This window comes from Hibiscus syriacus, unplaced genomic scaffold (genome assembly GCF_006381635.1).
Source record: "Hibiscus syriacus cultivar Baekdansim isolate YM2019G1 unplaced genomic scaffold, ASM638163v2 tig00110387_pilon, whole genome shotgun sequence".
In the NCBI taxonomy this organism is placed as follows: Eukaryota; Viridiplantae; Streptophyta; class Magnoliopsida; order Malvales; family Malvaceae; genus Hibiscus; species Hibiscus syriacus.
This window is the reverse complement of record NW_024062717.1, coordinates 5,911,660-5,937,960: the sequence shown is the minus strand read 5'-3', so window position 1 is coordinate 5,937,960 and position 26,301 is coordinate 5,911,660. Positions and strand designations below refer to the sequence as shown.

At 35.7% G+C, this 26,301-nt stretch overlaps 3 protein-coding genes across 4 annotated transcripts; 1 reads left to right on the top strand and 2 right to left on the bottom strand.

Annotated features, from left to right (window-relative positions):
- Positions 1–871: 871 nt before the first annotated feature.
- On the bottom strand, positions 872–3,646 carry LOC120122474 (protein HGV2-like). The gene is made up of 6 exons (XM_039141616.1): positions 3,200–3,646; positions 2,595–2,818; positions 2,148–2,345; positions 1,900–1,990; positions 1,428–1,701; positions 872–1,348 (listed from the first exon to the last, which is right to left on the bottom strand). Exons 1-6 carry the CDS (start codon positions 3,511–3,513, stop codon positions 1,016–1,018), a joined length of 1,434 nt encoding a protein of 477 aa, XP_038997547.1. The 5' UTR covers positions 3,514–3,646; the 3' UTR covers positions 872–1,015.
- A 956-nt stretch (positions 3,647–4,602) lies between these two features.
- Positions 4,603–17,842, bottom strand: LOC120122473 (wall-associated receptor kinase-like 14). 2 transcript variants are annotated; one of them, XM_039141615.1, is made up of 5 exons: positions 17,839–17,842; positions 12,635–12,637; positions 6,326–7,131; positions 6,081–6,152; positions 4,603–5,973 (listed from the first exon to the last, which is right to left on the bottom strand). In XM_039141615.1, exons 3-5 carry the CDS (start codon positions 7,056–7,058, stop codon positions 4,682–4,684), a joined length of 2,097 nt encoding a protein of 698 aa, XP_038997546.1. In that variant the 5' UTR covers positions 7,059–7,131; positions 12,635–12,637; positions 17,839–17,842; the 3' UTR covers positions 4,603–4,681. The 2 variants fall into 2 exon arrangements, with proteins under 2 accessions (XP_038997546.1, XP_038997545.1); XM_039141614.1 differs by lacking the exons at positions 12,635–12,637; positions 17,839–17,842 and adding an exon at positions 7,246–7,350 and having other exon boundaries at positions 6,326–7,100.
- A 6,271-nt stretch (positions 17,843–24,113) lies between these two features.
- On the top strand, positions 24,114–26,023 carry LOC120122684. Its single transcript, XM_039141806.1, has 5 exons — positions 24,114–24,256; positions 24,356–24,408; positions 25,227–25,400; positions 25,479–25,559; positions 25,683–26,023. Exons 1-5 carry the CDS (start codon positions 24,197–24,199, stop codon positions 25,867–25,869), a joined length of 555 nt encoding a protein of 184 aa, XP_038997737.1. The 5' UTR covers positions 24,114–24,196; the 3' UTR covers positions 25,870–26,023.
- Positions 26,024–26,301: the final 278 nt, after the last annotated feature.

The window sequence follows — 26,301 nt, the reverse complement described above, 5'->3', positions numbered from 1 at the left end:
TAACAACATAAAATGTTTTAATGTGTTTGAAATAAATAAATTTTTAAAGTAGATATTATCAATAAAATAATTAATTAATCGAAGAAAATTTAAATTTTATATTAATTACATACTTGCCCTGAAAAGTAGTGGATCCACCACTAGCTATGTCAAAGAAAAAAGGATTGAACAATTTTCCATCAAGGTGGGCCGAATGGGGATTAGACCTGATTGATTACTCTCATTGATTCTTTCTTTTATCTTGTTAAAAGGGCTCTGTCATATTCATTTAGTCATTAAACTACTAACACAATGATCATATAATTATGTTAAGATGGTGGTGGTGGTGAGCTTTTATTCAAAACTGAATCTTCTCATAATAATTGCTTTTGAATGAAAATTTGGAAGATAGACAAAATCGCTGAATTAGTAGACTCAATGAAGCACTTTGATTTTCGTGTTTTTCACATGGTTAGGTGGCTAATCATTAGACAAAGGATAATGTTTTCCTTTTATGTCTGCACATACCCTGACCATTAATAATGTCTGGTCATCACATCTTCTTTGGATCTAGGCAGTTTAAAGATGATAAAAATTATGGTAGATGCTGAAAATTCTTAAAAGTATTGTTAAAGATGATTATATAAATTAATTAAATTTAACTTTTAAATTTAAAACATTAATTCTATGAATAATTATATCAACTAATTGAAGTCTAATTCGTATTTAGAACAGTGATTCTTAGTTAGTACTTCCAAGTTTACATAAGTTCCGGTGGCAGTAATTGGTTTGGCTTTAAAATCCCTTCATAAACCAGAAGTAGAGATTTAATCAAAATTATATAGGTTTTTTTTATAAAAAAAAAAGAGAAATTAAAATTAAAGGTTTGGGCGGCAAACTATCGAGTTTTAAAAGGATCCATTAACATAAAGCATTAGTGTGGTATGGATGAAGAATGAAGACCATACCCCCAATGACCATTAATTTGTACTAGCAACTACTAAGCATGCATTATCAGAATCTAGGACCGAAAACATCAAGAGGCACTATTGTCATCTTTGTCAGATGATGGATCGGTGGCCGATTTCTTTACTGGGCTTGCTTCTACTGCTCCCGAACTCATCAAAACACGCTTCACACCTCTTCCTACAACACCGAGATGTGTGACCGCTGCAGCTCCATTTGTATGTGCAGTGGAAACAGTTGGGGAACCAAAACCTCCATTGCTGTTAACAGTAGCCATCTGTGATGAGCTACCCACAGCAGGAGATGCACTTTTCTCACCACCTCTCGCCTTTGCAGACACCATTCCCAGGATTTCTGCAATAACAGACTTTGGATTGGCGACCAGCTGTTGTAGATCTTCAAGCTGCAAATGTGGAAAGAGACAGAATCGTGAAGTTATAAACCAAGGTTTAGTTCAAATTAGTTAATCAAAATATACTTGCCTTCTTTTCCAGGTCTTCCGCAAGTCCAGCAAGTGTTTCAATTTCTGCTTCTTTATCTTTAACAGATATAACAGTCTGAGAGCCAGTGGAGGACTGCTGTACACCATCATCCAATTCAGATGCAGCTGAAGATGATGCTCGGCCTGAGGAAGTCTTTACTTCATCTCTAAGCCGCTGGAGCCGAGCCTTGCAAACAGAGATGGCATTCTGACAGAATGGAATTGCTTCTGCTGGTTTTGAGCCAATCTCCAAACACATACATATTCGAAAATTTCTAAATTATAGGGTTAAGTAGCAAAACTAGAACCTGAATGAAATGGATGACTAGAATTGGGGGATTCACAGTTTGACTAGCATGCACGGACCAACCAAGAATAGAACACTATTTAATTGAACCTGGCATTGAGTATTACATATCACACAAAGAATATCAAGCTAAATAATAATAATATTTCAAATATATCAAGGATACAGTTCAGCTATTTGTCGGTTATCGGGTTCAACCAGTCGTTGCAAAACGGATAGAGCTTTCTGGTAGTCGCCTAGTGAAGATTCAATATCCTCTAAAGAAGCATAACAGAGAAAAATGACAATTTAGGTGAAATAAGATGCTTCAAGAAAAAGGCTCTGTCAATTCGAGAAGGTTCATCATTCCCCCCCCCCACACCAAACCCCAACAAGTGCATGAATTAAAACAATAATAAGTAATCATGTACTGACCTCTTTCCAGTGCAACCTCAGCCAATGCTGATAAAATATCCACCATCTCCATGGTGTCACCCAGCTGTTGTTTTTCAGCAATTGCCCTGGCAACATCCAGCATTTTCCATGCCAAATCCAGGTCAGACTCATCCACATCCTCATCTGCTTCAGCCCCGTCTTCAGCTTCGCCGGCACTATCATCACTTCCCTCCTCATCTTTTCCACCAGAAGCACATAAGATAAGGATATAACTTAAATATGGGTAAAGAACACTTTAGTTTATAAGCAACATATGCAACAATAACTATAGAGATGATGGTGGAGCAGCTAAGCTAACTACAAGTCTACAATTGATAACAATCTGTAAGCAATGGCAACATTACCAAGACAGTGAAAACTATTCAACTACACTATGTATCTATGCTCAAGTTAACAGGGTTAAATAATCCCTTTATGATTACATACCCCCATTCAGTACAGTACTACTTGATACCGAAGCAACTGACAATTCACGAGATAGAACACTTTTACTTGGCTCATCTTTGTTTGATTCTTGCTGAGTCTCACCCTTCTTCTTTGGTACAGAAACCAAAGGATCAGCCTCCTCCTGTGCTTTATACAGCAGTGCACGCCCATAGAGATAGTACGCCTTGAGACATTCAATGGCCAGTTCACCATGATGTCCAACCCTAGTGTGAAATAAACATAATTCTAAGCATAAATAAACAACCTTGAAACATAACAAGTAAATTAAACTGCTAATGGAAACTCTCTAAATCAACCAACGGTTGTTTTTCCTAATGGCCTTTTACTTCCTCATAAATGTTCACCTAGTTTTTAATTACTTCACATAATAAAAGATTAGGCATGTTCTTATAAAACTTCAATATTTTACTTTTAAAATCAAGAAAGAATTCTAAAAAAATGGAGTAAAACACAAGCTCTAAATCATGAAATTATCTGTACTAATTGTAATAATTCATTTCCATTTCCTCATGTAAACCCTAAAAACATTCAAAGGTTAAAATTCAAAATGAGATGAAATGAAACAGATGCCAAATTTTTAAAACCTGATTTCAAGGGCACGGCTAAAGCAATCAGAAGCTTCGGAGAAATCATTTTCTTTAAAAGCCTTGGATCCTTTATCCGTCAACTCATCTGCAAACTCCAGCGTCTTCTCTCGATCAATACCCGAAACAAGACCACAGCTGTTAGAATTGTTGTTATTGTTGCATGTAGACTCAGTGCCTCCTTGAACCCCAGATTCGACAGTGGCTTCGATTGAACCTGGGGTTTCTAGGGTTCCACTTATTTCCGCCCCTTGAGTTTGCTCCGTCTTTTCCACCGTCACCTCTGATGCCGCCGCCGTACCTTCTTCAGCCATCACTCCTTTGCTCTACCGATTTCCCGAAATTGTAAAAAAAAAAAGGCAAATGAGAAGAGGTTTTTAGCTTTGGGAATTTATCTTGTGCTTCTTTCCGAAAAGGCCTTTTTGGCGGAAAATCACATAAAGTTGCAGATTTAGGAGGGAAGACCAAAATGTAAAATGATGTCGTTTCGAGTGGATAGCTTGCCGAAGGGTATTTTCGAAAGGGTAACCACGGTACTGGTCACTCAACTTTTAGGTTGTTTGCACTTTGGTAATCCAAATCAGATTTATTTTCATTTTGATTACTTCATTAAGTAATATTTTTACTTCGATCACTCTCCGCTAGAAAAGGTTTTTAGTATTGAGAGTTTCTATTGTTATTATTTTTTAAAAGCCATTTATGCAAAAAATCATATAAATTGGAGATTCAGGAGAGAAGATCAAAATTCAAAACATAAAACAACAGCGTTTTGAGTGAATAGCTAGCTGAAGAATATATTACATGTATATATTATATATAATATATATTTTTAAAATTTTAATGATATATATTTATCATTTTATAACTTATGATATATATATTCACTTTTTTTAATAATATTTTTAGTATTTTATATATATATATATTAATTTTTAATAATTTAACTTTTATTTTCAATATTTTACATTTATTTTTGAATATTTGAGTATTTGTATATTTAAAAGTTAAAATAATTTTATTTTAAAAAAATTAAATAAGTCCCTGAACTTTAAAAAGAAACTAATTTGGCTCTCGAATAAAATAAAAAAAATCTATATAACCCATTTTCCACGTCATTAGTCACTGTGGATTGCCATATCAGTACTATGAACCGCTACATCAACACCATGAATTGTCACATCAGTACTGTAACAGTCAACGATGGAAAGCATTGGTCAAAAGGACATATTAGTTTATTTTTTAAGTTGGAAGGTCATATTGAGTGAAAAAAAATAATTCGAGGGCCACATTAATTTTCTTTTTAAAGTATAGGGACCTCTGATGATTTTTTTTCAAAAAAATATTGTTTTTTTCTTGTTCGCTATGCTATTATATAATCCAAACCCTAGTTTTTGATTCTCATAAATCAATAAAAATATCCCATTGAATCATGATCCTACTAACATAATTATCAAATTAGTTTTTATTTTTGTAAGGTCTCACTCATTCCCGCTGGGATGCATTACCCAACAAGCTATTTGTTGAAGGAGAGCTTTGTTCACTCAACCAATGATCTTGGACTGAAACTGGGGAGCTAGTTTTAACATCATCGAATGAAGATAAATGATTCCCTCCCATTTGCTTCACCATCAACCTCCGGCTTTCAACGATCATCGACTTTTCTATCACTGTCTTGGTATTTGAAGATATCTCATTTTCGCCATCAGAGGACGGACAAGAGGAAACTGAAGGTGATTCAATACCCATACATGGAACCCAAGCACCAAGCCTGATGCGTTCTAGCTCTTCCACGACTTCGAGCATGGTTGGTCTCATGTCTGGATGAAAAGAAAGGCATCTAAAGGCAAGCTCAGCCACATTATGAATTGATGACAGTGTCCAAGCATCCCCTTCTAGGTTGAGGTATGGATCGACTATTTCGTCCACACAGCCTCTTCCTATCCGCTCAGTGGCAAGTGCGGCCAAGTTTACCTCACAATGAGGACGTGAGAAGTCGACCACTTTCAATGCAGTTATAATCTCAATAAGCACAACCCCGAAACTATAAACGTCGCTTTTATCTGAAAGATGGAAGTACTGGTGGTATTGAGGATCAAGATACCCTGGTGTCCCTTGAGGTGCAGTTGAGATGTGGGATGATTCAGTCATCCCAAGCCTGGAAAGACCAAAATCAGCTACCTTGGATCGATAGTTGTAATCCAAGAGTATATTGCTAGACTTTATATCTCGATGAAATATCGGTGGATTCACGGAGTGAAGATAGGCGATCGCTTTAGCAGTTTCAGTGGCGATGGTGAGTCGTACTGTCCATGGAAGTCCTTCACCTCTTTCCCTCTGCAGATGCTGCGATAAAGTTCCGTTAGGCATGAATTCGTAGACAAGGATCGGTTCACCCTCCTCGATGCAGCAACCTAAGAGGCGGACGTGATTCGGGTGACTGACAGAGGAAAGGAGCTTAATCTCATTCATTACTTGATCAATACTATCAGGGTCTCTATATCTGAACCTTTTTATAGCAACCAATTCATCATTGTGGAGTTTTCCAGCATACACTGTACCATAGGCTCCAGTCCCCAGCCTATGTTTATCAGAGAAATCATCGGTAGCTCTTTCGATTTCTCTATACTCATAGAAAGGAACATTCGTGTTGCCAGCAGCCTCACATAGACGGCGCTTTGCATTCATCAGTTTGTTTGAGGAATTACAACACCGCCGAATATAGAAGCATAAAAGAAGCACACCACCCATTAGCAAAGCACCAGCAGCAACAAGACCTAATAAGAAAACTTGGATCGTTGGTTACTTGAAGAACACGACACAGAAAATACAAGAATGATGAAAAACAACTATCCACAATTATGGTGCTTTGTTGCCTAATTACCTCCAACCAGAACACCAACACTTGTACCTCCCCATTTTCTGGATATGAATTTTGAAGCATTACACTTGAAAACTGATAATCATGGCAATCAGAAAAGGAGGAAAACAGGAGTTAGTAGTTTATCAATTAGCAAATTACAAGCGTCTTTTAACCAAAACTAGACCAAGCATTGAAGACATTTGTTGAAGAAGACGCCTAAATAATATAGAAAAAAAATATGAAGGTGAAACATTTATATGACTTACCTCTCCGGCAACCGCCACCTTCTTTGAATCCATCACCGTCGAACCCGTCACGGCAAAGGCACCTAAACCCCATCGTTTTATTACCATTCTTAACTTTCCTACAACTAGCATTTGCATCACAGTTACACTTCCCTTTAACCCACCACTCCAAGTTAACTCTCCCCATCTCCAATGAAAAAGCCGAGTCACTCGCTGGGTCGGCTAAAATCGTAGTCGACGAAAACAAGTAACGGCAGCGCATATTATTAACTTCATCGAAACTTAGCAACTGCCTACCATTTCTGCCGGTTAAACAACTCATGTTACCGCTCTTAGCAAAACAAGCTTTGAGTTTGAGTGATCTTTCTAGAAACGTTGAGCTTATTTCACAAGGAGCTTGTACGGCCTTGGAACAGTTTTCGAGAAGAAGATAATTGGCAGCCGAGAGAACGTAGTTTTCGCCGAATAGAACGGCGAGCGAAGCAATCGGTCGGTCGCATTTGGCTGGAAGGTCAACGATGATGTCGGTTGAAGTTACGTTCAATACATGGAAGCTTCCGATTTCGACCCCGGCACTTGAGCTGCAATTGAGTTGAATCGGACAACCCGATGAGAATCCGAAAGGAAATGGTAGAAATCTTGTGGAATTGCCCGTTACGCAGGAGCCTTGGCACTTGTTCCTCGAGTGAACTGAGTTTACTTGGGAAACAACGAAGAAAGCTGTTATTGTTATCGAGAAGTATAACTTCATCATCTTGGGATTCTCCAATAAGAAAACAGAGCAATCTTCAGCTACCTGGAAAGAAGAAGATAGAACAAAAACTGAGCTTCGCCATGAGAAACATATAAAATTAGTAAGTAATTTGTAGTTGAATTGCTCAATAGGGGGGGGGGGAACAAAATTGATGGGAGTGATTGACGGGTGTTATTTATGAGCTCACCTTCGTTTTGTTCTTCAATGAAATTAACTCCGATTTGTTCTTCAAAAGAAACTGCTTTAACCCTTTTTCATTTCTCTTGAACTTCTTTAGTTTGAATTTTAGGTTTTACTTAAAATCAAACGTAAAAGGGGAAAATTCGAGGGGAAGTTGGACTTTTTCTGGAGAGGAACAGAAAACAGAGTTTTTAAGAACTCCGTGTGTAAGGAATTTTATTTATGATGAAATGACTGGTATACCCTTATGCTGGGAACATGTGGGGAGTAATTAGACGAAAAAGCCATCTGATTAAATGAAGTGGACCCATCCCAGGGAATAATGTTGTGGTCAGCACGCTTGACTAAGAATAAGAAAACTGATCTCACTGCTGGCCTACCACAATTTGAGGGTTAAATTTCTCAAATTTGTTTTAAAATTTGGGGGTCTACACAACACAATATGCCCATAACGTGTTTATCTAAAAGTTCAAAACAAGTGATTAAACAATGAGTGCCACTTGATTTGTGGCCATCTTTTCCCTTATTGTACTGTTGGAACGGTTTACATAAATTACAATATGTGCGGCACATACATGTTAGATAATAGGCTTAAATGCACTATTGGCCCCTAAATTATACCATTTTTATCGGATTTCCCCCTAAAGTATTTTTGGAATGTTTGGTCTCCTTAAATTTAAATCGTTACCCGTTTGTCCCAATTCGTTAACTCTATTAAAAAACTGTGGTTCAGTCAGATTTTTTTTAACATAGCTAATGTTTTGGGACAAATTGGGTAATGATTTAAAGTTAAAGGGGCAAAATGTTTCAAAAAAAATATTTTAGAGGATAACTCGATAAAAACGATATAGTTTAGGGGCCAATTGTGCATTTAAACCTAGATAATATAACGAATGTTCCAGATTTAGATAATGATGTAGTTTCACATTTGATTCTTAGTATATTAATGATGTGGTTTTTAATAGAGAATCACCCCTATAAATATTCGTTTCATACTAAGTTTCTAACCATTAAAACATTCAAACTAATTTTATTTCAGAGAAAAACTTTATTTAATGAAATCTTGAGCACTTAAATTCTTTTAATAATTCAAAATTTTCATATAATACGATGATTTAACGTATTTGATATTGATATTACTATATCTCAATTTTTGACATACTATTAGATAATAGCTAAAACTATTTATAATTTCAGTTTTTGTTACGTTTATACTCGTTTTATGTTCGTATGTACGTGTAAGATAAAGTAAGACCCAAATTTGGTTATTGACTTGCTTGCACATGCAACCTGTACAAATAATGTAATACCATAGAATTTGTCACAATCGTGCTTTCACATCTTTCTTTTATGTTTATCTATCAAATTTATTGTTCTAAAGGCTAAAAAGGTAATTTAATCTTTAGTATATAATTTAATATTTATATTTAATAAGTTGGTTGTATATAATTTTATATGATATTAACTATTCAAAATTTAATATATTATTATTATTGAAATTATTCGTATTTTTATATAAATGTCGATTTGTAAATCCCGAGTACATTATCTTTCTCTTTAGAAGACGTGTTTCCTTCCATGTTGTTGGGTAATTTATTGTCGTATAGAATAAGATGTTTTTTTTCGAAAAATCATCTTTTTAATTTAATAATTTTGATCAGGCACCGGTCAGATTATATTTCTCAATCTAACACTTTTTGTCGTAAGGCGCGTCCCCTGCAGCGCGCTATACGCTGATTTAGCGTCACGTGGGGTAAGACGCCCCCTACAGCGCGCCTTATGCTGACATGGATACACGTGTGTATGACGCAGGGCAGGTTGGTAATTAAGGGTATAGCGCGGGGTAGGGGCCGCGTCTTACTTGTGATTCTGACACGCGTCAGAAAGGCGCGGCCCCTGCCCTGCGCTATACCCATAATTACCAACCTACCCCGCCCGTTCACACACACATCCCTCCCTAAATACCCCAATTCTCAATCACTTTCATCACACCAAATCCTCTCAACTTCTCTCAAATACTTTTATATTCTCTTATTAAGGTATATTTTATTATATTTAGTATTTTTTAGTAATTATTTTAATTGTTTAATATTTTATTTAATTAATTTTTTTTTACAGATATAAAATGGAAGGTGGTCTACTTTGGTTGGATGGAAATCATATATCTCGACACTTTACTGATACGGTAACATTTTAACGTTTTAATTAAATTAATTAATTAATTTAATGCATGATTATTAGTTTAAAAATTAATTTGTGTAATTATTTATATTTTAGGAGAGAGATTGTATATTAGATCATTTTATTATGAACCTTAAGCTAGTTATACCTACTCTTGTAATGCAGTATTTAGTATAGGCTGGATTTGGTCACCTAGGTAGATATCAGGGTCACTGTAAGATAGAACCAGACCTTATTTCTGCCTTAGTAGAGCGGTGGAGGCCGGAGACCCAACATTCCATCTTCCGTGCGGAGAGTGCATGATCACGCTTGAGGATGTTTTTATGCACCTAAGGCTTCCGGTGGATGGAGGTGTGATATCAGAGATAGCTTCCAGTGTAATATCGAATAACATTAACTTGAAGTAAATACAAAGTAAAGTACAAGAATTATTATTTGATAAACAACTACATCATTTTCTCATCAATTTTTACTTGATGACAACAAAAGTGAACATGTTTTTCTAGTGTGTCATGGGTTTCTATAATTCTCACATCTTCTGTCTTGTCTAGATCTTTCTCGAATATCCATATCGCAATGAATTCGATTGGATTTTGGATGACCACGCTCCCTCAATAAACTCAGATTTGGTACAATCGGAAGCTAATCTTGAACCTCATCAGAGTCTTTGTCATTACCTATGGGGGGAAACTCAAATTCGTATACCTTAAAAACTTCAGATAGTAGGTATACGGGATCCACAAAACAATTATAGTCTTGACGTGTATGCGAGCAAGCTGCTATCACATGAGAGCATGGATACTTCAGAGCTTGAAAAAACCCACAGTCGCACATTCTATCCCTTAGATTTACTCTTAACGACACAGCTTCAATCCCTTGAAGAGGTTGCGGCAACTCTGTGACACGAAACATTTCATAACTTCTAGAGAAGCTTGTTACAGACATTCCATTTGATGCAACAATTTTTTTCTGTATATCTGCAACTAATCTAGGGTGATAGACATGACCGCCTTGCATCCAGGTTTCAGTTTGTCCCCCGAGCTTCGCAAAAAGCGTCCTCAAACGAAAATATGTAGTTTTTACCAAAACCGCTACAGGTAAGTGACGTGCACCCTTTAAGGTTGAATTGATTGCCTCAACCAAGTTGGTCGTCATGTGTCCATATCGATATCCACCATCATATGCGTTCGTCCACATTTCTTTATCGATGAGGCTGATGTAATCGTATCCTTCCTCGTTCTTCGCCCGTAAATCTTGAAGCATTAATTCAAATGTTCGAGGAAAAAGTTCGTAACCTGATCAAAAAATGTATAACTTAATAACTTGATTTCTTTGCAAAATTAAAATGATCAAAAAATGTATAACTTACTAACTTGCTTTCACTTACCAATGCGCACAATTAATTGACGCTCATCATTCTTCTTGTACCTTCCATGGTAGTTCGCAGCAATGTGTCGGAGACAATACCTATGTTGGACAAAGGGTGGTTGCCACATTGGACCCAAAGACTCCATTGTTGCTTTGATCTCAGCTCCGCGATCTGAAATGACACAGATTTTCTCCCTCGTGATAACATGTGCACGTAAGTTTCGGAGGAAAAAAGCCCAAGAATCTGTATCTTCTCCTTCGACAAGAGCAAAAGCAACTGGAAGAATGTTGCGATTGCCATCTTGGACAACTGCCAATAATAAAACTTGCTTGTATTTTCCATACAAGAAAGTCTCGTCGATCTGGACCAAAGGCTTGCAGTATTTGACAACATTAACGCACTGTGGATAAGTCCAAAAAACCCGGTAGAATTGGCATCGATCGCGTAGAACTCGATCATTATGGTATGCATAGGAGGTTTCAAAGTCCACAATTGTCCCAGGATTCAACGTCCGCACCAGCCTAAACCAACCTGTAAGTTCGTTGTAAAATGCATCCCATTCGCCATGAAGTTTGACAATGGCATTTTGTTTTGCCAACCAAGCTTTTTTATATGAGACATTGTACCCATACTACGATTGTATAGCTGAAATCAACACTGCAATAGCTATATGAGAGCTTGCTTTTACCATGGGCATGATGGCTTGGCATTTCACTTCAGAGTCCAAGTTGGGATGATCTTGGTTTACCCCTCCAGCACAACATGTGTGAGGACCATTGTATAATGTTAGTTCACATATGTTGTTTTTCCTCTTCTTCTTCGATATGTGAACCATCCAATTGCATCTGTTTTCGCGTCGGGTACAGTAGCATACATATTTTTCGATCGTGGAGCAGTCGACTCTGGACTGAACAGAATTACGGATATTGTAATTTTTTATAGTCATCATTGCTTCTTCCTTGCTTGAAAACTCCATGCCTAAAGATAACTCACCATTATTTATTGATGAGTAATATCCATAGTCATCGAGATGAGGCATATCCACAAATTCTGGCCCGTACATTGCATCATAATCAGGTTCATACATGTGTGCTGGTCAGTTTGTGCCACATTTGCTGGAACTTCATCTACATCATCATCACCATCGGAGTTGAATTACGGTGATTCTGGGTGAATGAGTAGTACAGTCTCAGCACCATCCGCACCAGGCTCATGAAGCGGTTCTTCTAGTGGAGATGATGGTTCCTCCATGCTCTACACATTTAGGTAGAAGAACCTACTACTGGCACGCCTTCCCCTTGAACTATAAGGCATATCTGAATTGAGATCGAAAAAGATCACAGTCGAATGCCTCCCCCTGGAGCTTGAAGTTATCGTGTCAAATGGAAGCTGCACAAATTGTTGCATCGATGGCATCTCCATATTAAGGTCAAAGAAATTTACAGATGAATTTCTTCCCCTCGAACTGGACGCGATGTTGCCATACGAATTATTCATGGACCCACCTAGGTACATATCGTAAGAAGTTGCGGATGAATGTCTCCCCATTGAATTTGATGTGCCTGCACCATGATGTAGATTTCCCATTATGTCATTAAAACCATTACACATTACTGTAGTCGGGCTGTCAACTTGATCAACTTGTTCAGCCAGCCCATAGTGTGAGCTTAATGGCTGACCCCGAACATCACGCACTTGAACAAACTTTGCATACATCTCAATATCGCCGTCTGAATAATTACTTTGAGAACCAACCATCATTTCAACATCATCATTGTTCGATAGTTCGAACGCTGTATAAATTAATGGCAACAATGATGTTGGAAATCTGTACTGCAACGACGACATTCTTCTACTACTTCAAACATGAACATTCCTCAAAATCTTTGTTATCAGCTCCTCAAGAGTTATGTTTCTCTTGAATGATATTTTAGCACGCTCATTTGATACGAAAACAACGTCGGTTTCATCTTCTCGAATTTCTTCATCATAATAAACAATAGCTGAAAGTCGCGTCATTCTTAGAGTTTAAAAGTGCAACAATATTATATATGCAAAAATACAACTGAACAAACCTGATTAAATAAATAATATATGATAAAAAATATAACAGAATAAATTTTTTACACATAAACGTAAATAATTTAAATAATATAATTTTATATTATTACCTGCACCGCAAAAATATTTCGACGTATGCTCCCACTTTCTAATTCTACAAACACAAAAATTAATTGAAAACAATTAGTATAATATTTTTTTCAAATAATCATATATAACTATAAAATAAATATTATAACAAATTACCTTATAACGAAAGATCGAGCAAACTTCTGAATCAAATATAAGATGATTGTCGGATGTTATATACTGATTCAAAGGATTGTTGGTGAGATAGTTTACGGGAGACGGCTATTTATAGCCGAGAGATGATGCCTTAAAGCCGAGAAGTTTGGGAAAATAATGCAAGGCACGGTCCTTGCACCGCGCCTTGCATTATGCATGTTTGATAATTGAGATAATTGAATAGCGCAGCCCCTGCCTCGGCTATATCTTACGTGGCGTATGGCGCGGCTCCTGCCCCGCGCCATACACACATGTATTCATGTTAGCATAAAGCACACCTTACCCCACGTGGCGCCAAATCAGCGTATAGCGCGCTACAGGAGGCGCGCCTTACTACAAAAGGTGTTAGATCGGAAAATATAGTCTGACTGGTGCCTGATCGGGAATATTAAATTAAAAAGATGATTTTCGGAGAAAACGTCATAGAATAAGGTGACACTGAATTATTAAGACAAAATTACCCATGTAGCCAAAAGAATACCAGATACAGTCTTATTTGTTGACTTCAATAACATAAAAAAATAACGACAATAGCTTTTATTTATTATTTTAAATAAAAAATAGTAAGAATCCCGTTGATAGGGGCATATTAAACTAAGTTAGATGTAACTTATTAGGTTGTTTTTATTAAGCTAAGATGATTACAAAGTAATATTTGTTTAAGTAATTTTTATAATTTAATAATGAATGTTCAATCAGCCTTGCAGCCGTTAGTGTTTAAATTTGTGACATCTAGGAATAACATTGATTTCTCTTACCACAGAAGTAATAAGTTGGTTTGTGCTAGATGGAACTTATTAAGCGGTTAAAAAAATATTGTTTTCTCTTGAGATTTTGAATTCGAGCAGTTACATTTGTAGGGTGTGTATAAATTATCAATGATTAAAATTATAAACAGATACTACCTTATAATCATATCAAACTATTTAAAAAATAATTTTTTTTTGAATGTGACAAGAAAGCTAAATCTGCCCACTGGAATGTTGGTTCACAATTACAACCTAACACACCAACATATCCATGGATTATATTTTTATACCTAAACCGTTTGATTTTGTCCTAACAAAATATTTGAGTTGGTGGTGAAGAAGATGAACTACTAAGCAATAAAAATAAAAATATACCTTTTTATTATATTTGAAATTAAATCATATTACATCTCTAAATAAAAGATAATTTTTTTCTAAAATAAATTTTCATCCTCGAATATTAAACATTAATCATTCGATCCAAAATAGCTTAATAAATTACCACAGTGTTTTGTTTAAAAAATTATTATATATAATGATAATGTTTGATTCTACTTTTAGTCTATACATGGAAATAAAAGTGAAATTTCACACATTTTGAATTTGATGTGAACCTAATTTACTATAGAGGTCGATATCCATCGTGGTTCGCAAACAGTAAGTAGGTAACGAAAGTGCATTTTTCCACCTCTAACGTCGTTAGAATCAAATCTAAAAAGAGCAGCAAAATTTTGACTGGTTAGGTACCAAGCCGAGCTCGTGAAAATGACTTTTATTCACAAATAAACCCTTTTTTTTTTCTCTTTAAGGCCTTTGGAAGCTGTATGCATGGCGAATAATATTTCAACACTTAGAGAATTTGTGTACGTTGTTTGGGACTAATTGTATGCAAATTGACGTAACGTGATGATAAGTATATATTATTAAATCATATTCATTTGGACTTACAAGGAAATAAGCGGTCATTTAAGTGCCATGAATTTAATTTAACGGACTCTTATAATTTTCTTTGCAAAGTAGTAAGAGGATAGGGGGGAAACTATGAAATGAGGTACATGCGGTCTAGAAAGAATGACAATGATATGGGTTTATTTGTTGACAGAGTCAGAGCAACGTCAATTTTGTGGAAATTAACATTTTGGAACGGCGCGGAATTGCACATGGCCAGTTGATCGGGTTTGATTGAGCCAAACTATTTCCTTAAGAAAGTGATGCCTGAGATGATGTTTTCCCTTAGCAGAGGCCACTTTCGAGAAGCTCGTCCTAAACCTTTTGTTGGAAAAAATGAATAGGCTTTATATATATATATATATTAAGTTATCTTTTAATCTTTTTAAAACCTTATATTTCTTATATTATCAAATAATATGTTTATTATTTTATTTTTTAATATCGTTTAAATTTTTTTATTAATCGAAACACACTACTTCATATCTTTAACAATCTCTATGAACAACTTGTACAAATAATTTATAACATAAATTATAAAATATACTAGTATTTGTACTATAAATATATATTAGTATAAAATATTTTGTATAACAAATATTATAAAAATATAAATATTTATGACATAGGTCACAACAATAAACAATCCTTATCTATTTATGAAATAGAAAATAACCTCAGTGACCGAAAATGCCTTATAATATACGATTTTAACCAACTTTTTTTGGATTTGCGAAAATGATCAACAAATTTGCAACGCGAACTCCAATTTCGCAACCCAGTTTCCAAATTCGAAACGTGAATATGTGAATCGCAACAAAGAAATCAAATTCGAAACACTGAATTTCAAATTCGCAACTCGATTTTCGAATTCGTAACACGAATTTAATTTCGCAACAGGTTTTAGTTTCGCAACACAAATCTTTTGGGTATATAACTACGCATCAGCAACAACTCATAACCTAAATCCCTAAGTTGCAGCTCATTCCATCTCCATCTATCACTCTCTCCGGCGACATCCGTTCCTATATCCAATGACATCCTTCCCCATCTCTAATTTTTTTTTACATAATTTTATTTCTATATAATTTTTCAATGATTTCTCTCCCAAATTATCAACTATCAACTTAATAAAGGTATGTTTTTCTCTAAGTTAGTGATGATATGTAGTTTTATAGCTCATTTGTTTAGTAAATTAATTTATAATTTGTAGAATGAAATCATCTAATGTTGATCATGTTTGGATAGATTTGTGTTTTGAAGGGTCATGGGAGAATGTTCATGGTGTTTTACAATATGTGCCTTTACCCATGAATCTTCAACTAAAACTTTCATTAAAAAAGTTAACTTATGAAACTCTAATGTTACGTGTTGTAAAGAAATTGAATTTAGAGTTTCTAAGTGGATTTAGGCTATCTTATCAGAGAAAAGGTAAAGTTTATTTGTTAACCGACAATGAAGATGTTGAACGATTCATTGCTTACGTTAGTGTTTCGCAAGAAGATGATGTTACATTGTATGTTGTTGAACCTAGAAATAGTAAAGTTGGGTCAGTAGCGGGTAGTAATCAACTAAGTTATTCAACCCCAGTTTATGGTGCTCACAATGTACAACGTTGTTATTAACCTCAAAATTTAATAGTTTCACCATAATTTCATCATCAAGAAAATTTTATTTCACCACATTTCCAATACCAATCACAATCTCAAAACCCACAACCTTTTCCTAATCCAAATCCCAATCAACTTTCAGTACCAAATTCCGGTTTTTGTTTTGACCAGTTAGATGATTATGAGCCAACAGAAAAAATTATGAGTACTAGTCAGTATTCGAAATTTGATCTTGGTCAATACCCGAACTTTTATCTTGGTCAATACTCGGATTTTGATGATGTTTCAGAAGAAGAAACAGACCCTACGTGTAATGATTTTGATATTGGTCAATACCCGAATTTTGATGATGAAACAGCCGCTGCCAAGGAAGATGTTGTTGATGATAATGATGAGGAAGTTACGATTGTGAATGAATATGTTGAACATCCATTCTGTAATTCATATAACCCTGAAGAATAAAAAGAAGAAGAAGAAGTCCCCGAAGAAAAAAAGAAGAAGAAAATACCACGGGAGTATAACTGGAATATGCCAGAATTACTTCAGATACCGGAAGAAGAGTTGGTAAAGATAGCAGTTGATTGTTACACAAAAGTTATTCGTATCAAGAAAGATGATTGTTTTGATACAAAAGAAGACTTGAAGATAGCTTTGTATACGAAATGTGTAGAAGATGGCTATCAACTAAAAGTTAACAAATCAAGCAAAGATCGTTTCGAAACAAAGTGTATGATTGACAAAAACTGTGCGCGGCGTATGATTGCAAAGAGGATAAAAGATTGTGAAATGTTTCAAGTTAAAACTTTTATTGATAAACATACATGTTCAAGAACCCAAGTTTTTCCTCACCATAGACAGGCAAACAAAAAGGTGTTGGGTGGTTTTCTGGCTGAGTTAATGTTTTTGAATGGTAGAGTATATCGGGGACATGAAATTATGACTGACATGAATGCTCGGTTCAAGATTAGTATCTCATATTCTCAAGTTTAGAGAGCCAAATGTTATGCCTTGGAATTTTTGAGGGGGTCTCCAGAAGCATCGTTTGCCCAATTGACGGCTTATTGTCATAATTTAAAGCTGAAAAATCCTGGGTCGGTAACTCATATCAAAACAGATAGAGATGGACGCTTTGAGTTGCTGTTTATCGCCATTGGTGCTGCGGTTAGTAAATCAATATAATTTTGTTGACTCATTTTTGTTAGTTACATGCATTTCACATTTAAATGAATATATGTCTTGTGTATATTATTTTGTAGATTCGCTCGTTTATTACTTGCATGCACCCAATTATTATAGTTGACGGAGCACATTTGAAAGGTCGATACCTTGGAGTAAACTTATTAGCAGTAGCCATGGATGCTAACAATGGGATACTGCCAATAGCTTACGGGGTTGACAAATTTGAAACATCTAATTCATGGACATGGTTTATGGGATATCTTAGGGATTACATAGGTCTTATTAGCAATCTAACAATCATATCCGATAGGGCAAACTCAATTGACAACGTTGTTAGAAGGTGTTTCCTATATGCTTTTCATGGACTTTATGGTGTTCATTTGTACAGAAGTCTAAAATCAAGGTCTGCTGGTATAAAAAATTACAAATAGACATACTGGAAGACTGTAAAAGCTTATCGGGAAGTGGATTTTAATAAACATATAAATTGTTTAAGACGTGTTTTGCCTCAATGTGCTCAAATACTAGAAGATGTCGGGTTTGAAAGATGGTCAAGAGTACATCAACTTGGAGCAAGATATGGTTTTATGACGTCTAATAGTGCAGAATCAATCAACGCTCTAAGTCGTCATTCCCAGAAATTACCCATTACTATGTTAATGGAGTTTTTTCGAGCCTCTATTCAACAGTGGTACTACAAGAAAAGAAACCATGCAAGTATTATTTCTTTAAATTTGTAACTTATCATATATTTTACTAAGTGTTATTTATTTTAATTTACAGGAATATTGGAACGTCGTGTTACACCATGGACTGAAAAAAAGATAACGAAACGTGTTGTAAAGTCAACGTCATGGAGAGTTGAACCATGTTCAAACACTTTGTTTGAAGTATTGGATAATAACTTAAATGAGCTTGTCGATCTAAATGCAAAGACATGTAGTTGTATGAAATGGAAAACATTTGGTTATCAGTGTGGTCATGTTATAAAAGTTGCTCTTCATCTAAACCAAGAGAATTCAAGCGCATACGCTATGGATTGCTACACTACAGAAGTATATCAACAGACTTATGCCGAGATTATCTACCCTATTCCACATCCTTCTGAGTGGGATATACCAGATGACTTACAAACAGTTTTGCCACCAGTCATGGACAATATGCTACCTGACCGACCAAAAAATCACGATCGTATACCGTCTAAGGATGAAGAGAAGAGGATATCGACATGTAGTCGATGCAAGGAAAGTGGTCATACAAGGTTGACCTGTGGATCACCAGTGCCATCACAATCATCTTTTCCTCTACCAAAATATGGATCCTCATCAAAATCCAAAGCTCATATGGTGCCAAGCAAAAGGCAATCAAAATCCCAATCACAATAGGCTTCACCTTTTGGACTTATTAACTCAGGTGATTTTTAAATGCAAACATTGTATTATGTGTATTTTATGTGTGAATGCATACATTTTCAGTTAGACATTTATTAGTAACTTGAGTTTGAACATTGCTATGATATGTTCAGTTGTTATCACTTATCAGATTGTCGTATGTTATCTTTTTGAAGGTGTTTTCCTTGAATTCGCAACGCGAAAGTTAAATTCGCATTGCGATAGTCAAATTTGCAATGCGATTATCGCGTTACGATTGTTGTGAAAGTCAAATTCGAAACGCGAAATCGCAAACCGAAAATCGCAACGCGAATTTGACTTTCGCGTTGCGAAAGTGTAACTTCAACAGGTCTTTTTTTCCTTAAACATAATGCAGATTGAATAAAAAACAAATCAACTTTTACAAATCAATTAAACAAGCAAAAAATAATTCTTATTTCCTCATCAATTAAACAAATCAACTTTTACAAATCAATGTAAAATTCAATTAAACAAGCAAAAAAAATGTACCCCAGACAGTTGTTTATGCACAAATACATCAATTTCATGCAGCTCACTTCAGGATTAACCTGCAGAAACCAAACATTTGCTCAAACAACACTTTCTACACATCTAAAACCAACAAACAACAAATTATTGAATTCTAGGTACTTAACCAAATATTTTTCAAACCAACAAAGAGTATATATGTTAACAACATTTGCTCAAACTTACCAATTGTTTATGCACACTTTCTGTACGCGGATACAGGTAGACAGCGTCTCGCATATATCGCTCTAGCCATAAAATACAAAAACCACAAGCCTACTGCACATCTATCTCTATCCGTGGGAGGTAGAAACTGTTTACTTCATGTCGTCAAACGTTCCAAGCACATACATACGAGAGGACCACAATCCCCTCTGGCTCCCTCCGTCTGTTGTGGCGCGGTCTCGTCTCTGATCATTGTAACTTTGAACTTTTTTGGCTTATTGTTTCAAGAATTAGTCAAGTAATCAATTACATTCAAGTATTTCACCAAATGAGCGCTCCATCCCTTACAAATAATATCTCTCAAATCAGACAATGGTATATAATTTAACATGTTGTCGTATACTATTGTCTTTAGGGATGGGAGCTAAATCTCGAGGAGAAGCCAATGACGACGTTCCAAAACAGGGATAAACACCTGCAATATGCCATCATAAATAATTGCGCACATCAAATAAAAGACGTTCCAAAACAGGGATAAACACCTTTAAAATATTCAAAAAATAAATAATAACCTTATCAACCTCCCACCACGCAGGATAAAGTTTAGCTTTTCCATTACCCAACATATATGAATGATCTCTCGGATCCTTCAAGTGAGCTACGTGAAAAGACGTCGGCATAATAGTCCATCGAGTATTCTTTATTTTCTTCAATTTCCTTATTATTAGAAGATGTGACACTCATGCATCAATATGTTGTTTTATAAAAAAACATATATTAGTGAATTTATTAATAAATTTAAAAATCAATCAAAATGCAATATAAGAAGAATATAAGACGTATCACCCCTTCGAGATAGCCATTATCTTCAACCCCTAATAAAATACCCCACCAAAACCGATCAAGAAACAAATGAATAACATCGTCGAGTTTGCATATGTCAGAATAACACCCCTTGCTCCGCTCATGTAGATAAAAATCAACTACGGTCTTAGCCCAAAGGGTATTATCCGTAATTGTGTCTGGTAGTGTTCCCCTCTCCTGATGAGGAATGGTATTAACCGGTAACACATATGAAAGCCAACTCACATCCATCATATCAGGCACGAGAGGGGGTTTATCAATATGTCGATATATGACGCCATGTGAATCGGACTCTTGAACGGTGGGAGAGACCTCTTGAACGATGACAGGGGCCTCTTGAACGATATGAGGGGCCTCTTGAACGATGAGAGGGGCCTCTTGAACGATAGGAGGCGCCTCTTGAACAATGACAGGTGCATCGGGCTTTTTCTTACGGAGTCTTGGCACTAGTGGGGTGAAAGGAGACATAATGGCACGTGCACGACGTCTGATGCATGAACCCCGTTGTGCAAGAAAAACCAGACGTAAAGCATCTACTTTATCGGGCCGCTGAAAATAAATTAATACATAAATAAATAAATAAATAAATAAATAATGTTGAAAAAAGGTTATTTGCATTTTTAGTATATTATTAAACAAATTTACCTCATTGCGTAGAGTATGAACCTCATTCTGCAACTATGAAACAATCTCAAGTAGAGCGGCTACCTCATCACATAAAGTAGATACTTCACCACGTAGCGCACCATTGTCATCGCGAAAAACATCCACCTCACCATGTAAAGACCGTACCTCATCACGTAGCGCACCATTGTCTTCACGTAAAGTACCGACCTCATCACGTAATTCCCCTAACTCATCCCGTGGAGGTGGAGAACAGAGAGATAAATGTCATTGCCTCTTTGCCGGTCGCCTATCATGAGGTGATGATGGAGAAAAGGCTCGATGATGTGATGAAATAAGTGATGGTGGAGGTGGAGAAGAGGATCGATCAGGTGATGGCTTCGGGTGTCGAGCTGTAGAATCGGCCCGATCAGGTGATGGATCTCGAAGTAGGGGGTACTCATCATCCATCCCATCAAAAAAATGCTTACTAGCTTGCCACCAATCAGTGGCAAGCTCAGCCTCTGTGGGTGTCAGCCTCTGTAATGGATAGTTGGCCTCCTAATAATATAAAAGCTCAAACAAAGTTAAACGTCTACTAGTAATAACTTGTTTATATATAGTAGTATTTGTGTATTAACTTACATCATTCATCGTTGTATATGGGAGTAACTCTTCCCAATCCAACAGGCGGATCCTCATCCAGGTAATGTCCCTAGGAATATCATTTGAATTTTTTATTGCATATGTTCGCATGCTGGGGAAAGCCTCAAATATCCAAATATACAAACAATATAATACACAAACATCAATAATTGTTAAATAATTAATTATAAATTTGGAAACATTATATAGAAATTCTTACCTTAAAGGCCCAAATAAAGCCTGTCAAAGTGTATTCAGAACCATCACCCCGCAAACGTTTTCGGTCCTCAAAGGCAGACAACAACTTCTTACAGGTAGCTTTCCATAGATATGAACCCCACGTAAATAGGTTCCATGCATTTAGGTCCTCTACCAATAATATTAGGTCCTCAGAAATAGGTTGTATGCCCTCTTTGCCTAAAAAGTCGGCATGCAAAAGTAATAAATGGCATACTCGGACAACATCAAGGTCATCCATCCGAGTAAAACCATCTTTAACAAATAATCTCTTAAAGTCGTCGACGTGTAAACTCGGCTTCAACTTTTCTAGCTCAGAAAAAACCCGAGATAACCATGATGGGCGAGAGATATGACTAGTATACCCGGTTACTTCATCGTGTCCGAAACGTAGACCAGTGATTAAGCAAAACTCCTCCAGTCCAAAACAAGTATACGCCGGAGGAAAATGAAACCATATCTCTTCATCACCACGTTGTATCCTCTCGGGTAGATCGTCAGTCATGGTCTGCAGAAACAAATGTGTCAACATAGCATCTCCACCCGGATGTTGTACTTTCAGCCATGGCCCCAAGCAAGTATCCTCAAATAATTTTCTTTATAGAGGTGTAAGCGTTGACACAATTTTAGTAGCTAGGCTTACTTTATTTCTTAAGGTCAATTGAGCCGAAATTTTTTTTTACAAAAAGAATAAACATACCAAGTTAGATATACTAAAAACTACAAATTATACACTATAAACAAACATGATATTAAATAGTGAAAACAAAGTCAAATATAATTCAAACTAGCACGGTATTCACCCAAGTCATTATTCAATCATAGTTCACAAAATGCATCAGATAACATTCCAGAAGTAAGAACTTATAAAACATTTAAAAGGATAACATATAGGTTTAGTGCAGGTTCAAGGACAACATAAAGAGTAGTAGTTTATTCTTGAAACTTAAATTCGCAACACTGTGAAGTTAGTATTTGTCTTTGTTTTTTGGTTTAAGTAATGTAATTCATTCAAGTTTCAATTTGTAGAAGAATAGTAGTTTCTGAAACTTAAATTCAAAATGCAAAAATGAAAATCGCAACGCAAAAATGAAAATCGCAACACGTCGCGTTGTGATTTTTGTGTTGTGATTTTCATTTTCGTGTTGCGAATTTAAGTTTCAAAAACTATTCTTCTGCAAATTGAAACTTGAATGAATTGCATTACTTCAACCAAAAGACAAATACTAACTTCACCGGGTTAAAGACTAAACAATTTAGCAGTATTGGCAGCAACCGAATGAATTTACTAAGCAATCTAAGTGAAATAGTTAATCTATATATTGAAATTACCAGTAAATTTATCATCAATATAAGAAAATTCTAATAATAATACAAAAATTTCAAAATAAAAATAAGAGATTTAAAAAACTAACCATCGGTGGTAGATTTTCCATTTCTGACCGTGAATAGTTGTGAGGGTTGCTATGAGAGATAGAGATAGACGATTTTGTTGGAGATGGGGACGGATTTCGTCGAAGATGGGGACGGATGTCGCCGTAGAGAGTGAGAGATGGAGATGAGACTGAGTTGTGATTTAGGGTTTTAGGTTATGATTTGTGATAATACTGTTTACATTTGTGTTGCGAAATTAATATTGCAAAAATAAACGCGCTTTGACTTCTGTGTTGCGAATTTGGAAAATCGCAACGCGAATTTAGAAAATCGCAACGCGAATTTAGAAAATCGCAATGTGATTCATATATTCGCGTTGCGAATTTGGAAACTGTGTTGCGAAATTGGAGTTCACGTTGCGAAATTGGAGTTCGCGTTGCGAATTTGTTGGTCATTTTCGCAAATCCAAAAAAAGTTTGTTAAAATCGTATATTATAAGGCATTTTCGATCACTGATGTTATTTTCTCTTTATGAAAATGGAAAAATAGGTGGAAAATAAAAATAAAAATAAAAATAAAAAGAGAAACTTATTGGAAATAGGCCCATTAGCTTCGGTTCAAAGTACCTATAACAGTTTGGGCCTCTCCATTTTGAGTCACTTTTGGTGCTATATTTTCTAAGGTTCTGGTCTTAAATTGTAGTACCTTAAACCCTAGAAGTAGAGAGGCAGACATCAGTCCTGAACCCGAAACAAAATACACTGCTAACATGTCGCAAAGGGAAGAAGATTACGACTCCGATGCGCCCGAAGAATTTACAAACCAGCAGGTTTTCTTCAAAATCTATCTTTTATTTTTATTGTAGAAACTTCCGCGTAGAGAAAAAGAAAGTTTAAATTTTATTTTCTAAAATTTGTTTGGATTGTAGGGAATAAAGCAAGATGAGAAGATAAGAAAAATCCAGAAAGAGAACAAGGCCAGGTAGTTAATTGATTACTTACTATTTATATTCATTTTTTAGATTTTTTTGAGGTTTTGCGTAAAAATAGTTTGCTAATTGAGGTTTCCCCCCTTGTTGATTGATTAAAAGCAAAGAGGGGAAGAATTTGTAGCTCTGGGTATGTTTAAACTGCTTAAGTTTTAGTCTATTTTGCGGTTAAGACGTTGATACCTTAATATCCCTTTCAAGTAAATACTTGGTTAAATATAAGTTTTTTATTGACTAAATACATGTTGAACTTATTAATCAACATCAAAGCATGGTAAGGTTGATTGATTAGCCAGTTTTACGGTAATGCGGTGATGCTAAGGTTCATTCTTTTCATAACAACTATATTTTGAAGACAAATAAATTACTTTAATTATGAAGTAAAAGACTTTAGAGTTTAGATATGGTGATTCTGAGTCATCGGTGGTTTATTGTTTTATTGAGCTCCCCATGGTTCATGGGATTGTATCGGATTGTATCGAAAGTGCAGTAGTTGGGTGCTTGTTATGATTTGTGGTTGTGTATTAGCTTATTTGGGTGTTAGCGTAGAGGTGTTATGAAGGGGGTTGTTTTGAAAGGAACAGCTAGACAAGTGATTGATTTGCTAAGAAGAAAGTTTAGTTATTAACTTTATGACTTTGGGGAAAAAATGAATCTAATGAATAACATATGGCATATTGTTGGGATTGAATTGAGTGCCTATGCCAATCCTGCTTTGTATTTAACATGTGATGTTTTGATTACATCAAGTTTTACTTAAATGCAAAAAGTTTTACTTCTAATATATCTTAATCTGCTCCATCTTATACAGGGTTATTCGTGAGGGAAAAGAACGTCGCAGACTTTGGGCTCAGAGGAAAACACAACGGCAATCTGCAAAAATTGAAAACGTCCAAGATGTAGAAACTGAAACTGATGAGGAATCCCTGGCCAAGAAGGGGATGCTTCCTACCAACATTGTTGAAATGCTCGCGTCTCGTGAAAAGTATGAATATCCATCTTTCTATACATCTATAATTCTGTGTCTGTAGTTCAAGTTCATGAAAACATGTTCTTTCTGCAGACAAGTTTTCTTATCCGACTCCGAGGATGAGAAGGCCAAGGTAGATCCCACTCCGAGAAAGAAAAAGAAGAAAAACTCAGGGTTAGGGTTTACTTTCATCGTTAACAAAGAGCAATCTTTTTTCCTTCTTTGATATAACAGAAGAAGCATTCGTATCAAGGCTTTTGAAAGATAATAATTAAGCTTCTGCATTGTTATCTGCAGGCTTGAACCTGTTATCTTGAAGGACATACCACCTCCTCAATGCTTGCAAAGTTCCATGGAGTTCTTGAAGAAAAGGAAAATGCAGGTTCCAAGGTCATCGTTGGTTTTAAAGAACTCCAACCAAGTACTTCGCCTTAGTTGTGCCCTTTCAACTTCCGGTTTACGTGAAAGCTGTAAACGACTGTAATAAAGTTCTCTAAAGAGGTAAAAATAGCCTATTCCAATTGTGGTTTCTGAAGGAAATGAAGACGAGAATGAGCTGCCTATTATTTGTAAGCCACCTCTTGATGACCATTATCTTCCATTTTGAACTTTTGGGTTGTTAATTTGTCCTTATGGCAACATTTTTGCAAGGCGCACACATTGGATTCCAACCCTATTTAATTAGAATAATGATTTGGTATATCTAATTTTTGTTTCTTCTGAGTAACAACCAAAAATTCAAGTTTATATATCTAAATAGATAAAAAAAAATAGCTTACGTATCATATTGAAATTTGAAGTCTGAGTTTTAAAATGTTAGATATCAAAGTGTAGACTTATTTAGTAAAATAAACAGTCCCCCAATTTTGGGTTTTTTTTTACTTGAAAAATACTGATAATGTCCAACTCCAAATGA

What these genes read in the sequence shown, in the direction of transcription:
- LOC120122473 (XM_039141615.1), bottom strand. Translation starts at nt 7,058, where the DNA reads ATGATGAAGTTATACTTCTCGATAACAATAACAGCTTTCTTCGTTGTT. An exon ending in AGGTGGCGGTTGCCGGAGAG is followed by an intron (nt 6,153 to 6,325) that starts GTAAGTCATATA and finishes CATGATTATCAG; the next exon opens with TTTTCAAGTGTAATGCTTCA. An exon ending in TGTTGGTGTTCTGGTTGGAG is followed by an intron (nt 5,974 to 6,080) that starts GTAATTAGGCAA and finishes TTTTCTTATTAG; the next exon opens with GTCTTGTTGCTGCTGGTGCT.
- LOC120122474 (XM_039141616.1), bottom strand. Translation starts at nt 3,513, where the DNA reads ATGGCTGAAGAAGGTACGGCGGCGGCATCAGAGGTGACGGTGGAAAAG. An exon ending in TAGTACTGTACTGAATGGGG is followed by an intron (nt 2,346 to 2,594) that starts GTATGTAATCAT and finishes CTGGTGGAAAAG; the next exon opens with ATGAGGAGGGAAGTGATGAT. An exon ending in CGGAAGACCTGGAAAAGAAG is followed by an intron (nt 1,349 to 1,427) that starts GCAAGTATATTT and finishes CCACATTTGCAG; the next exon opens with CTTGAAGATCTACAACAGCT.
- LOC120122684 (XM_039141806.1), top strand. Translation starts at nt 24,197, where the DNA reads ATGTCGCAAAGGGAAGAAGATTACGACTCCGATGCGCCCGAAGAATTT. An exon ending in ATGCTCGCGTCTCGTGAAAA is followed by an intron (nt 25,401 to 25,478) that starts GTATGAATATCC and finishes TTCTTTCTGCAG; the next exon opens with ACAAGTTTTCTTATCCGACT. An exon ending in AAAAAGAAGAAAAACTCAGG is followed by an intron (nt 25,560 to 25,682) that starts GTTAGGGTTTAC and finishes TGTTATCTGCAG; the next exon opens with GCTTGAACCTGTTATCTTGA.